General features: G+C 36.7%; 1 protein-coding gene across 3 annotated transcripts in view; it reads right to left on the bottom strand.

The window, feature by feature from the left end:
- Nucleotides 1-841: 841 nt before the first annotated feature.
- RELCH (RAB11 binding and LisH domain, coiled-coil and HEAT repeat containing) overlaps nucleotides 842-14,159 on the bottom strand; it is an 87,705-nt gene continuing 74,387 nt past the window's right edge. For all 3 annotated transcript variants that reach the window (XM_037508443.2, XM_037508444.2, XM_037508442.2), the window contains exons 26-29: nucleotides 12,893-13,009; nucleotides 10,583-10,671; nucleotides 5,404-5,474; nucleotides 842-2,527 (exon numbers count right to left, since the gene is read on the bottom strand). In XM_037508443.2, the coding sequence (XP_037364340.1) occupies nucleotides 2,407-2,527; nucleotides 5,404-5,474; nucleotides 10,583-10,671; nucleotides 12,893-13,009 (398 nt within the window). In that variant the 3' untranslated portion in view covers nucleotides 842-2,406. The remainder of the gene's footprint in view (nucleotides 2,528-5,403; nucleotides 5,475-10,582; nucleotides 10,672-12,892; nucleotides 13,010-14,159) is intronic.

The following is a 14,159-nucleotide window of genomic DNA, read 5'->3' on the forward strand; positions in this document are numbered from 1 at the left end:
AGCTCACAGCCCATGTCCACACTGTGCTTTTCTCTTCCTCCTATATTTCGCATGGTCAAAGTCTGTTCTTCCTACTTTCTAGGTAAATTGTTGGAAATTCATTTGAAATCTAGTGAATATTTTACTAGCTGTTGCCTTTCAAAAATCATTAGCATTTAGATAAATTAATAAAAATTATCACAATCAAAATACATCATAGTTATTTACCTGGTAACAAAACATACTTATTCTACTCTAGTTCAAAGCAAATGAATTTAACATTTTTCTTAAAATCATGTCTGAAATGTGTTAAATTTAGAATAACACATTTTTAGAGAATAACACATTTATTTAATAACACATTATTATTTATTTTGTTATTTTAGAGAATAACATATTTCTGTTTTTTAGAGGAAGTAAACTAAAATAGGCAATTTATAGATTATATTCCTAAAATAAGATAGCAGTACATTTTTTTTTTAGGTTTATTATTTTAATTAATTTATGCATATAAGAACTGAGGTGTAGGCCAGAGGTGTGTGTAGGGGGTGTGTGTGTGAAAGAAAGGATTCACTAGAGACTGAATGGGGAGCAGAACAGGCAGATCTACTAAAATACACTGCTGAGGGGAGCAGCGGGTGAGACAGGAGAGGTCTGCTGTGCCATGTGGTCAGCTTGCTGCCTGGGGATTGAACTCATGCCACAGTGGCTGGTGATAGCTGGATAGCACAGACTTTAATCCCTGTGCCACCAGGGAGGCCCAGTAGTACATTTTAATGAATATATGCTTTCTCACTTTCTTTTATTTGTATATAGGATACATTGTTTGCAAATGAAAATAAATATGCAAAACCAAAACAAGTATGGAAAAACATTTTATTTATAATAGATCAACATATTTGACATGAAAGGTAGCCACTTTCAATTTCTCAAGAATGCCTAAAATCCAACAGTTTCCAGAAAGACTAGTTAATTAATTATTTCACTGTAGGGAAAAGAAATAATTTCTGAATGGACTTTTAAATGGCTTTGCTCATGGCAACTTATTTCATAAGCTTGAATGTGTGGTGAGCTAGCTTTCCAGGATGTGAACGTAATCCAACTATGTTCCAAGTATATTAAACCAGCTTATACAACAAACATGAGAATCATTTAAGAGTATCAACTGTGCTCAAACAAGAATTCTCTTTATCTAAAATATTCATTTTTTAAAAAGGCCTCACATTAACCCCTCAAACCAATCACCCCCTTCTATGTCTATGACCTCTGTCTTCCTACTTCAAGTTGCGTTACCCTAAAGACGACTGTCAAATTCCACTGGACCTTTACACTGACTTAAGACTATGTAATATATATCAAACACAGGAACAGTCACTGACTTTAAGCGACAAGATGATAAACTAACCAATAATTCAGCCGATGTCGTTTTTAGTTTAGAGGGGGAAAAAGCAGCCCCTAAATGTTCTTAACTTTTTGGTAATTCTCTATAACATACAGAATGAAAAGGTAATCTCTGAAATCAAAATCATTAGAAAATACCTTAAATAAAATATTTGATGTAAATAAGAGTTAAATTTCAGATTCAAACCATATTTTATTCTGTATTTCAATTTGGGGAAAAAATTCAGAATTATTAGCTCTTCTTACACTTATTTTTGAGTATTTTAATCGACTCCAGGCAAGTTTGTTACTTCACTCCCCATGCTTATGTGCTATCTTTCCTCAGGTAAATCCATTATATACATGTAAGTGCCGGGGAGATTTAAATAGCACTTAAAGAATACTCATGACAGCTCTGAAATGTCAAAAGTTTCATTATTATCTACTTACTGTAGGGTTTGTAATTCAAATTCATCACAGCATTATCAATACTGTGTGAATGGAATGCACGCAGTTCCTACAGACACAAACTGAAGTCCAAAAGGCACAGAGTAATGCTGGTGGCTCTTTCTAGTCAGTTAAGAAACAATAAAAAGTCTGCATTATTCGTCATAATTTAAATACTTAAGTAATCTCCACTTTTATTACTTTATAACAATGACTTCAAATTTACATTATTTTAAGTACCATTGTAATAGCGTAGTGTATAATACAGGTATTTGCTGATATCCCATCCAAAAATTAAAAAAAACACAACTCTTCACTATATATATATATATATGTATATATATATAAAATTATCCTGAAAGACAAGAACATAAAGAGAGTACAGACTATCAACTCATTTTCTTATCACCACAGTTAAAACTCCAAAATAAACAGATATACAGCAATAATCAAAAGCAGTGCAAATATCTTTGGAGGTTAGGAGAAAATTATAATGCAAAAACATACAACAAAGAAATAAAAAAGGTAAGTACTTCAAGTACACGGAACCGGTCTGCTTGAGGTCCATCTTAGTGTTTGTTGGGGGCGTCTGTCCTGCTTTTACTTCTTTCTCTGAAACACATTGGCCAACATGGCACCTGATGTTGTCAACTGGCCCATTTTGTTCAAAAACTTGGTCTTTGTATCTTCACTCACTAAGCTTGCAGCAATTGACATTGAGCTAGGAAAGAAATTTTGGCATTCATGTAAAGCAATTGAAATATCCATTTTTCCTCTTGTTAGTAGTGTCATGCTAATAAATACATTCTGAACAGGTACCACAAAAGGTAAACTAATATTTATGGGCAATTTTTAGGTACCACACTAAGTGAGGGGTTTTCATGGCTGTGGTTTATGTTAAGGAGAACAGTATAGTGGATTGATGAGGAGCAACCTTGGAACAAGGCTGAATCCTGAGTCATTTACCGGCTGTCTGACCTTGAGCAATTTTTTTTAATGTCTGCTTTCTCATCTGTAAAGTAGAGATAATGTTATTGCTCTATCTCATAGGGCCAGTGAGGGTTATACAGGTATAAGGGGCTTGTTAGCAGTGCAGGGTATGTAGCAAACTGTAAGTGTTAGGAGTTGCTCTCCTTATCAGCATCACTTCATCTATGAAGTTCTTGTCTTAATCTGTGCTGATAACAACCCCCAGGACATTCATATTCTTTTACTTTGGGAGGGGGCAAGTTCTCAATTGCCAGTTGCATAAGTTTTAATCAACACTTTCACATTCTTCTTTGATTTCACTTTTCACTTTCTTCTTTGATTTTTTTTGACCAACTTCCTGTGTAGAGAGTAAACAGAATCTAAATGACCACAAAATACTGCTTTTTCTCAACCTGCTGAACAGGGTGCTGACCAAGCACTTTATTCCTCTAGGGATCCAACAACTGTGCTGTTAAGATTCAGAAACCCAGCTTATTGACCTTGTGGCTTTGGCTGAGATGCTCTGGATTACTCTGCGTTTCCTCATCTGTAAAATGCAGATTTTAATCACCATTGCCAAATATCCCGGGGACTAAATAATAGAAAATGTTTGAGGGCATTGAGTGGCCAGGCGCAGGTGTGCAACAGGTGTCTGCTGAATCCATGCGTATGTTTGAGGCCACCAGGCACTTCTGTTTCCGAGTAGCCTTGAACGGTGTGCAGCGCGCATTATTCAGGCCCACACCCGACCACAGGCATCTAACTTGTTCCTCTGCCAGGGCAGCAGCCTGGTCTCTTCCTTCCTGTGTTTGACTACTCCTCTCCTGATGTGTTTTCCTCTTCCAAAAAGTAACCCTTCACAAGTTTCAGGATTTGGCTTTCAGTTCTTCAACTACAAAACATACTCTCAAAGTTTCATATATTGCCCCCAGAAGGATGGCTCTAAAATATTTCTTGAATCACACCTTTTTCCTGAAGGCCATATATTACTATTGTTTGCTAGATAAAGCCAATGGTCTCAAGATTTTTCTCACACTCTTTAACTTTAGAAATAACTCCCCACTTTAGAGAATGGCACATATTAAAAAAACTAGCAACAACAAATGTTGGCGAGGGTGTGGAGAAAAAGGAACTCTTCTGCACTGTTGGTGGGAGTGCAAACTGGTCCAACCACTATGGAGACTGTGTGGAGATTTCTGGACCTACTAAACATAGAGCTTCCATAGGATCCAGCAATTCCACTCCTAGGTATTTACCCAAAGGACACAGAAACATCAATTCCAAAGAACACCTGCACCCCTATGTTTATAGCAGCTCTATTTACAATAGCTAAGCTTTGGAAACAGCCCAAATACCCAAAAATAGATGACTGGATCAAGAAGATGTGGTGCATATACACCATGGAATATTACTCAGCATTCAAAAAAGATAAACACATGCCATTTGCAGCAACATGGATGGCGCTGGAAGGGATCATGCTCAGCAAAATAAGCCAGAAAGAAAAAGAAAAATACCGGATGGTTTCACTCATAGCAGTAATCTAGAAAACTTAAATAAGGGACCAGGAAAATGAATAACTATAAGAAAGTGAAAATCAAAATCAACAAAAAACTATGAACCAGAGACACTTTTTGGGGTGGGGGGCGGGAGGGGAGGGATTGGGGTCAGAATGGGGGGTTTGCAATTGTATGGGGAATATAAAAATAAAATTTATAAAAAAAACTTCACATTTTAAACAAATGAGATCCCAAATACTCTTAACATTCATGGGCAAATTATTGCTTTGGTGTTTATTTCATGGATTTTGTGTTCAGAATAGAAATCTATCAAAGTGTTTTATTGTTTTACCTTTCGGTGGCTAAACTGCAGAAGCATTCCTACAGCCCTCGTGAAAGCAAGGGTTCTGGTACATAGTAAGAAGCAAAAGGCAGTGTTCATGTGTGTATTGGGGGATAGGGGTGTGGAGGAGTTGGGGTGTGGATATGTTTACCTAACTTGATTGGATGACACATTTATTCCTGGTAGTAAGCTTTATAAAGGAAACACTTTTGAGCTTTTATGCCTAACATTTCACTTAAGATTAACTGCTTAGGGTTACTTCAGCAAGAGTTAAGAGCACACAGTAAATTATTTCTTTTCCTGAATGCCCAGCTTTACTCTTGGACATCTATGTTTGCATTTTCATGTCCCGAGTATTTGAATTCTAATTAGCTTGGTTAGAAGCATGTGATTAGAACAGTCAGAACATTATAATCCTTTATGAAGCGAACGAAGTTATATCTTACAACTCCTGCCACAAATTTCTAAGAAATGATTTTAGTCAATGATTCCAAAATCCAACTACATATTAGAATCATTTTGGAAGCTTTTAAACATACAGATCCCAAAGCTGAATCAGCAGGTGGAAAGGAGAGGACACAGCATAGGGTAGAGAGCTGAAATTTAAATTCCCCAGGTAATTTTGAGACATATGGTTTATAGATGAGCATTTGAGAGCCCCTGATATAAAGAATTTTCTTGTCTTCTAGATAAATGACTACAAAATAAAATACCATGACCATTGACAGAAAATTCAGATAGAGAAATTAGGGTTAACATGAAATCTCACAAAAAGAATTAATGTCTTACCCTTGAGGCTCTTGGACAGTCTTGTTCTCTACTTTTTGTTCACATTCTTTTATCATGGAACTTAAAATAACCTGGTTAAAAAAAATAGGCTTTAGTGAAATATAGTTTACATAGTGCAATGCTATGTTATAATCGAAAATTTTAAACTTTCCTCTTCTCCCTTAGTTTCCCCCACCATCTAATTTTAAAATTTTTTATGTATATATTATGTATTAACTATTATATATAATAATATAATAATTTAAAAGTTTATATACTTATTATATATGTTAAAAATTTACATTTATATATATATATGACATGTACAAATACATGGGAACAGACATTTTCCCAGAAAAAGCTTGTTCTGTTCCATGTACCTTTGCTTTCTCCTGGTTGCAAAGAGTAAGATGCTGTAATTTAAAGTCTACTATAAAGACCAGGTATAGGTCTGTGGCTGCTAATATACAACTGGGATAAAATGGCGTGTCTGAGAGCTAACAGCACTCCTGCAAGGAAACAGTGTGGTGGAAAGGGTGGAGGGTCTAGGTTGTTGCTCCAAATGCTAGCAACAGAATGGCCTTCCTGAATATTTGCTGGCCCATGGTGTGGGCATGGAGGTCACTAAACAACAGATACCTAATATTACCTACATGTGTAGGAAACTTATTTAGACAGAGGATACAGTTAACAAAAACAGACAAACATTCTCTCCTGGTGGAAAGCTTATGTTCCAGTACAGAATAAACACTAAAAATAGAAAAATACATAATAAACTTGAAGGTATTAGGGCTTGGAAAGAGCAAGACAAGGGGTACTAGAAGGCCAAGGTAAAAACTGCTACAGTTTATATGGCGGTGTTCAGAGCACTGTTCATAGGGAAGATGACATTTTAGCAAAACCTGACGAGATGGAAGAAGATGTGATTAGACACTGGGAGCAGTCTGAGCTGAGCAAAGGCTCCAAGATGGGAGCATGTCTAAGCAAGGAGGCCAGAGTGGTGGGTGCAGAGTGAGCAAGGGAGAAGGTAGAGAAGCCCAAGATGTAAGGGAGGAGGGGCTAGGTCCTGCAGCACCTTGCAGATGATGATGAAGAGTTGGGCCTTATTCTCACAGAATGGGACTTCTGTCATATGCATGTTGGTTTAGCGGACCAGTCCTTCTTAGAATCTATGATATCCTGCTCACACACCTAATATTTATTAGATACTTCTGTTTGGCTTTTTTTTTTTTTTTGCTTTTGTTGTTTTGGGGCAAGTTCTTTTTGTATTTTATCTTCTGTTCCCCCATTGTCTAACTCTGTTTCCGCTAGTATCCTCTTTCTTGCAGGTATATTTTCTTCTCGGTCTTTGATGTTAGAGACTTTTCTCAAGTGGCTGGTGATCTTGGGATATCCATTAAAGACTGGGACACTAAAATGCTGATTAAAATCTCTTCATGCATGAGTAACTTCACTTTAAGGTTAACCTGGTACAAACCTAACTTTTTGTCCATTTACCTCACCTCCACTGTGGGTATAGTACAGATGGCCAAAAATCCTGCAGCTAAAAAGGGAAAAGGTGATGAAATTTCTAATCACTAAGTGCTTTTACTTATAGTCCCTCTTTTTTGCTATAGCACCTCATTCCTATCTTAGCTATGCCTGATATCCCCAGTCTAGAAAATAAAGCTCTAATCTTCCATCAAGGTTGGGAAGGGAATCTGGGAGTCTGACCATTCCAAAGACTTTTAACTTTCAAAGACTCCTATTTCAGCCCCACCCTACGTAAATTTAGATCGTCAAAGAAGGCTAGCTTCTTGTTTATTCTATCCTACCAATTTTCCTTTATCTAGGATACAAACACCCTCAGCAAGATATTAGCAAACCAAATTAATGCTACATATAAAAGGAGTTACACACCACAACCAAGTGGGAGTTATTGCAGAAATACAAAGGTTGGTTTAACATGCAAAATGTCACTAATGTAGATCATTGCACAAGAGGAAAAGAAAAAACAAAAAGTAACAATACCAATCATCTCAATAGAAGCTGAAAAAGCATTTGATGATATCCAACATCCTTTCAAGATAAAAATACTTAACTAGTGAGCAATAAAAAGGATCCTTTTGGGTGCAGGAGGGGTATGAACAAAGAGGGAAGGAAGCACAGTGGACTATGGGGGGGGGTTGTCTATGGGTGATTTGGTGGTGGGTGCACTATGGTGGCAATATCTGATGGGGGTAATCAAATATTACCTCAATTGAAAATAATTAATTAATTTGAAGGAAACTTCTTCAATTTGAAAAAGGGCATTTACAAAATGAAACGAATACTAAATCTAAAAGGAGAAAATATAACTTCTAGGGCCTCCCCGGTGGCGCAGCGGTTGAGCGCTGGGTTGCGAAGCTGCCCGCGGCCTCTGTGGCGCCGGTTCGATCCCCAGCTGCTTCCTGGCCACCGGAGGAGGGTCCCACATGGCGCGCAGACCTCTCCTGCCGCCCGCTGCTCCCCTCAGCAGTGTACTTCGGTCCTTCTGCCTGCTCTGCTCCCCACTCTGGCTCTGGTGAATTCTCTCACCCTCCCGCGCTTCTGACTGTACCCAGTGCATGTATAAACAAAACAAACAAACAAATAAAATAAATAAAGCATGCCTCTATAAAAAAAAAAAAAAAAAAAAGAAAATATAACTTCTAATTATAACTTTAACAGATCTTCCAATACCTGATAGAACAAGCAGATCACCAAAAATTAATACAAATATTAAACATAAATGATAAATGCAAATGAAATATAGCAAATGCAGGGGATATGGCTAAAGGGATACTTAAGAAAAGAAGAAAAGTTTAATATAAATAATCTAAGCTTCCTATTTAAGAAGTTAGACAATATTTAACAAAAATCAAACCTAAAGCAACCAGAAATAAAGATGAAGATGAAAATCAATGAATCAGAAAACAAACAGATGAAAATCAACACAGTTAAATATTCAGTCCTGGAAAAGATTTTAATAAAATTAGTAAATCCCTATCAAAATACATAAGTTCAAAATAAAGTTATATTATTTCTATACACCACAAAGAAGGGGTTAAAAAAATAAATAACCCTAAAAAAGAGATAGCAGTATAACACTATAGATATAAGGTGTCACATTATCAAAAGACATTAGAAAAGATCTAAATAAATGTAAGACATAGCATGCTTTGGATAGGAAGAATCTAAGTCATGATAATGTTTCTCCAAATAAATTTACAGGATCAATTCCATTTTAATCAGCATATGAATGAACTCTTTCTTGGGACTTGATAAGACAATACTAAATATTTTATTATTTATTTATTTATTTATTTATTTATACAAGCACTGGGTACAGTCAGAAGCGCGGGAGGGTGAGAGAATCCACCAGAGCCAGAGCGGGGAGCAGAGCAGGCAGAAGGACCTAAGTACACTGCTGAGGGGAGCAGTGGGCGGCAGGAGAGGTCTGTGCACCATGTGGGACCCTCCTCCGGTGGCCGGGGAGCAGCCGGGGATTGAACCAGCACTGCAGAGGCTGCGGGCAGCTTTGAAACCCAGCACTCAACCGCTGCGCCACCGGGGAGGCCCAACAATACTAAATATTACATGAAAAAGCTAAGGGACAAGAATAGTCCTAAAAAAAACCTGGCAGTGTGCTGGACTTGGCCATACTAGATTTCAGGACTTTTTAATGAGGCAACCGTCATGAAGACAGAGTATCATTGTTACAGTAAGTGACCAAGAGACACGTAGGGAAGAATATTCCCCAGTAACAGATACCTACATACATGGAGACTCCATATATGACAGAGCTGGTACAGCCATCAGTACAGACAACATGAACTGTTCAATAAACAATAACAGGACAACTGGGTATCCATTAGGAAAAAATTAAACTGTGGCACTCCCTCATATCATGCATAAAATCAGTTCTAGAAGGGTCAAGAACTTTATTTTGAAAATACAACCTTGAACATTTTAAAGTGTAAGAGATTTTTGGGGAAATGATCAATCTATTTGGCTGCCAAAAAATTAAGAACGAGTACTCAGAGATGCCAAAGATATGAAAAGTCTTACGCCATATTGGAAAAAGATATTCATAAAATACAAAATTGACAAAATATTAGTATTCCAAATATATAACAAACTTCGAAGAGGTAAGAAAAGAATCCAAATGAGAGGCAAAAAACCTATACAGTGTTTGATTGAAGAACACAACTAGTCAATAGCAAAGGATGCTCAAGTTTGTTAAGTCAGGAAAATGCAAATGACAAACTATAATGAGATATCATTTATATTCACCAAATTAAAAAGTCTAAGAATACCAATGCTGACAAAGACATGGATGAACAGGGCCAGAGCTGTCAGGTCTGAAGTGTGTTCTCAGTGTGGTGCTGTCATCACCAGGGCTGTGGAGACAGCAGTCCACAGGGTTATGGCGAGGGTTGTGCCAGCGATGGGTCAACAGTGTGGAAGTTCTGAGAGTGAGTGGAGACTCTCAGAAGGAAAAAGATAGAGGGGAGGGATAAAAAGAGCTATTGTTTGTTTTGTTACATTTAAGATGAAAGAGTCAAACACAATGATAGGTCAAAGAAAAGCTGGTAGAAAAACAAGTTGACCATATAAAATAGGAAATAAATGGTAAATAGGATTTTGGAGGAACAGGAAGACCAACAGAATGAGTTGTGAGAAAGTGGAGAAGAAAGCAGGAACTTTGTTTCTAAGAAAGTTGATGGTCAGAGATAACATTGTATAGCAATTTACAGATTAAAAAATATTCATGTACACTATCTTCCTAAATTCTAATTATACTCAGTAGAGGAAAGCATGTTATTGCTATTCTGGGTACTAGAGGAGATGTTAAATCATACAAACACAGGGCTTCCCCAGTGGTGCAGGAGTTGAGCGCTGGGCTGTGAAGCTGCCCGCAGCCTCTGCAGCACTGGTTCGATCCCGGGCCACCGGCAAGGGTCCCACATGGTGCGCAGAACTCTCCTGCCTTGCCCGCTCATCCCCTCAGCAGTGTATTTTGTCAGTCTGCCTGTTCTGTTCCCCGCTCTGGCTCTGGTGAATTCTCTCACCCCCCCCACACCTCTGACTGTACCCAGTGCTTGTATGAATAAATAAATAAATCTTTAAAAAACAAACAAAAAAAACATACGAACACAGCACTGATAATCACAATGGCATTGGCATCCCAGCAGCTCACCTCATGCTCTGGAGAAAGATGTTCCATGTCAATCCGTAAACATCTGAGACCGGGTAAAAAGTGATTAACCATTAAATCCTCCGAAATGACTTGATGCAAAATAGTTAAGGAAATTAAAAAAAGCAACTATCAATAATATAGCCAACAGAATAGAAAACTATAAAAGAAGACATCTCTTAAATGCTGTTTGTGGCATGCTGATTGCTTGGAACAAACATGCTTTGTTCACATTGGACTCTCATTTGGATTAGTGTAGAGACTTCTTCTTATATTTACTCTAGTAACATTCTACACCTGTCCGAACACACAATAGTACTGAATATTTCTTCTACACAGACTTCTATGTGCTTCAGAAACCACTGCCTTGCCCAATTAAGCATTTTGGTTTTACAGAAATCACAAAATTTTCATCTTTTGATTTTCCCGAGGCCAAGAACTTTAGAAACTCTGTTATATAAGATTACATATGAGTTTTGGGCCTCCCCGGTGGTGCAGTGGTTGAGCGCTGGGTTGCGAAGCTGCCCACAGGCTCTGCAGCGCTGGTTCTATCCTTGGCCGCCGGGCGAGGGTCCCACATGGCGCGCAGACCTCTCTTGCCGTCCGCTGCTCCCCTCAGCAATGTACTTCAGTCCTTCTGCCTGTTCTGCTCCCCGCTCTGGCTCTGGTGAATTCTCTCACCCTCCCGCACTTCTGACTGTACCCAGTGCTTGTATAAATAAATAAATAAATATTAAAAAAGATTATATATGAGTTTTCACTTAAGTTTTAACACAAGACTTTCGCAAAATCTAGGGAACAGGTATAAACAAACATACCAACATTTTCTTTCTTTGAAATGCAAACTCTGCTATGCCTTTATTACTTTCTTGTAAGGGCCTCCTCACTTCTCCTTTACTAAAGAATTCTTCCTTGGTAATCCAAAATGTCACTTCCTCCTTTTGCTTCCTCTATTTTCTCTTAGTTTTAAATGCCAACAAGATAAATCAGGAATGATAGTAAGTTCTGCTTTTAGAGGAATTAAACTTACAGAAGATATACAGAGTTGCATTACAAAATTATCAAAACCTCTGCCTACTTTATAATGTGTATTATAAAAAAAATACTTATATCACCCAATAGATAGTAATGTAAGGGTCCCAAAATGAAGTGTTTAGTCAATGCATCCAACTTCAAGTGTTAACATTTCCAAAAATACAAGTAGCTCCTTAACATATAGCCTTATGTTTTTTACTTTCTCTATTTGATTATTCGAAGAAAAATAAGCTCCCTCTGGTATATTCCAGTCAAGAATCTGGTGCCAATAAGTTTCGGTGTTGTTTTGGAACAATCTCATTTTATCTAAAACTACCTGTTTACTTTATTATTACTTCAAACTGGTATATAACAATGTGGAAATACTAACACTATAAAGGGTAATCTTGAAATCTTCTGTCCTCTATTTTCTCACATGGACCACTACAAACCTCTCTCTACTGTCATTTTTTTCCTGTCATAATCATAAATCTCTGGTTATGCTGTCTAGCATGTACTTTTATAGTTCTATTTAAGGATTCTCCCTTTTACTCCTTTTTCAGTCTTTAATTTCCCCTTTCTTGAATGCGCCTGTCTTTTAATGGGAGAGGCTAGATGGTGGAGTTCACACTGCTCATCTTTTCTTCCTTCTTAGTTTTATTTCATAAGTATAGTAAAGAGAACATTTAAACAGCACAGCTAAAATTCATTGCTCTAGTCACAGTTTCACTTTTAACTATAACAAAACTGAAGCCACTAATGTCTTTAAGCTGTAGTTAACCATTTATGAAATGTAATGCCTGACTTGGGGTAGACAGTCTCTCATTTTCCTGGAGATGATTAGCCACATGGTGATATACTTTATAATTGAGTGAGGTCTACCCGGAAGATACTCATAATTTTCCACTGGATACAGATGCTTAAACATTTATACAAAAACCCAAATGCTAATACTTTGGATTATCAATAGTCTCAGCTATAATTCATGTTATAATTACAGCTCTCAGCTATAACTATAGTCTCAGCTATAATTCTTATTCAGTTATCTAGTCAGCTAACTCAAATCAACTCTAAGTCAATGTTTTCAAAACTATAAAAGCACAGAGGACTTAAAATTATCTTTTCAAATTATGAGATGGTTTGAATAAGAAAGGGGCATGTCAAATCCAATTTTTGATTTTCTACAATTCTTATATAAATTGAAGAGAGGAAATTCTGCTCCTCAACCTTTAAGAATCGAGCTTCACTGTAAAACTGGTTATCTGTAAATGTAGATACACAACAAAATAGCAAGGATACAACAACAGGAAAGTGCACTGTAGGCTTCAAAAAGATGGGTAGCAATATCCAGTCTTTTAGAATCCACAATTTGTAAGTTGTTCACCAAGGCTAACTTATGCAAATGTGGTAGGACAACTGAAAAAAGAAAAAGAAAATGCTACATTTTACTCTAAACCATGCACATCCACAATACTCATAACACTCATTCATTACAAAAACAATTTATCATTTTAAATTTATAATATATACAAGTCATTTTGTCTTATTGTGATTCAATTTCCCAATCTGAAAAATGAAAACCAAATAAACAAATATAAAAAATATACTTTTTACAAACACATTTCTTTATGAAAATCAGATCTAAGCATTGCTATTAAACACAAGCTAAACATGGTATACTTATTCAGCAACAAATCACCTCTTTTTCATAAAACTAGGGTTAGTGTCAGTTTCTCAAATTCTTAGAAGAGACAAATGTCAAAAATCATAGGTGGCTGAGTTTTCAAGTCACTCTACAGAATTAATATCTTATATCTTAAAGACTAATAAAAAATTTAAAAAATACAGACAACTAAATCTTTAACAGCTCAAGAAACAGTGACCAATTCAGCAGTATGGTGTACCCCTTGTGCCTAAATACTATGTGTTCTAAATATCATTTCTCCAGGGTTCATTGGAGAAATTGCTCCGGGGCCAGTGATGATTAACATTTTTTATCACATAGCAACTTTCTAGTCTCTTCTTGGTTGGGGAACCCAAAACACTACTCACAAGCACATACTTCTGATGAATGGTAGTGATGTCTCTCATGTTCACATTGAGTTTGTGTATGTCAAAGTCACAATCCCCTACTAGAAAAATGCCTTCTTCCTCAATTAGCTGACATTTATTATAATCACAACTTTTATGCTTACCATAGTAAATGGTAAAAACCCCCACAAAAACTTTGAATAACAATGGCCATTTGTAGGGGACTTTTTGACTTACCAAATCAGCATACTTAAGAGTTGTAGAAAAAATTGGGACACAAAAAGTTCAAACATTCATTGATTTCCCAATGAAGAAACTGAACTCCAGTTTGCTAATTAGCATGCTTAAGGCTTGCTTCAATAAAATTGCATCTCTTAACATTACCTTTCAGATTCTCTAATTCATTTCTGCTTAAATCTTTTGAAACATATCTTCCTTATCTATTCATGCATGGCTTCTTTATTCCTTCTACTTCTTCTCTGATCTCCTATATAAACAATCTTTTTCTCAGAAACTAAACAAAATTGCTTACTAG

This window comes from Talpa occidentalis, unplaced genomic scaffold, assembly GCF_014898055.3.
Source record: "Talpa occidentalis isolate TD23 unplaced genomic scaffold, MPIMG_talOcc4v2.1 talOcc4.13, whole genome shotgun sequence".
In the NCBI taxonomy this organism is placed as follows: Eukaryota; Metazoa; Chordata; class Mammalia; order Eulipotyphla; family Talpidae; genus Talpa; species Talpa occidentalis.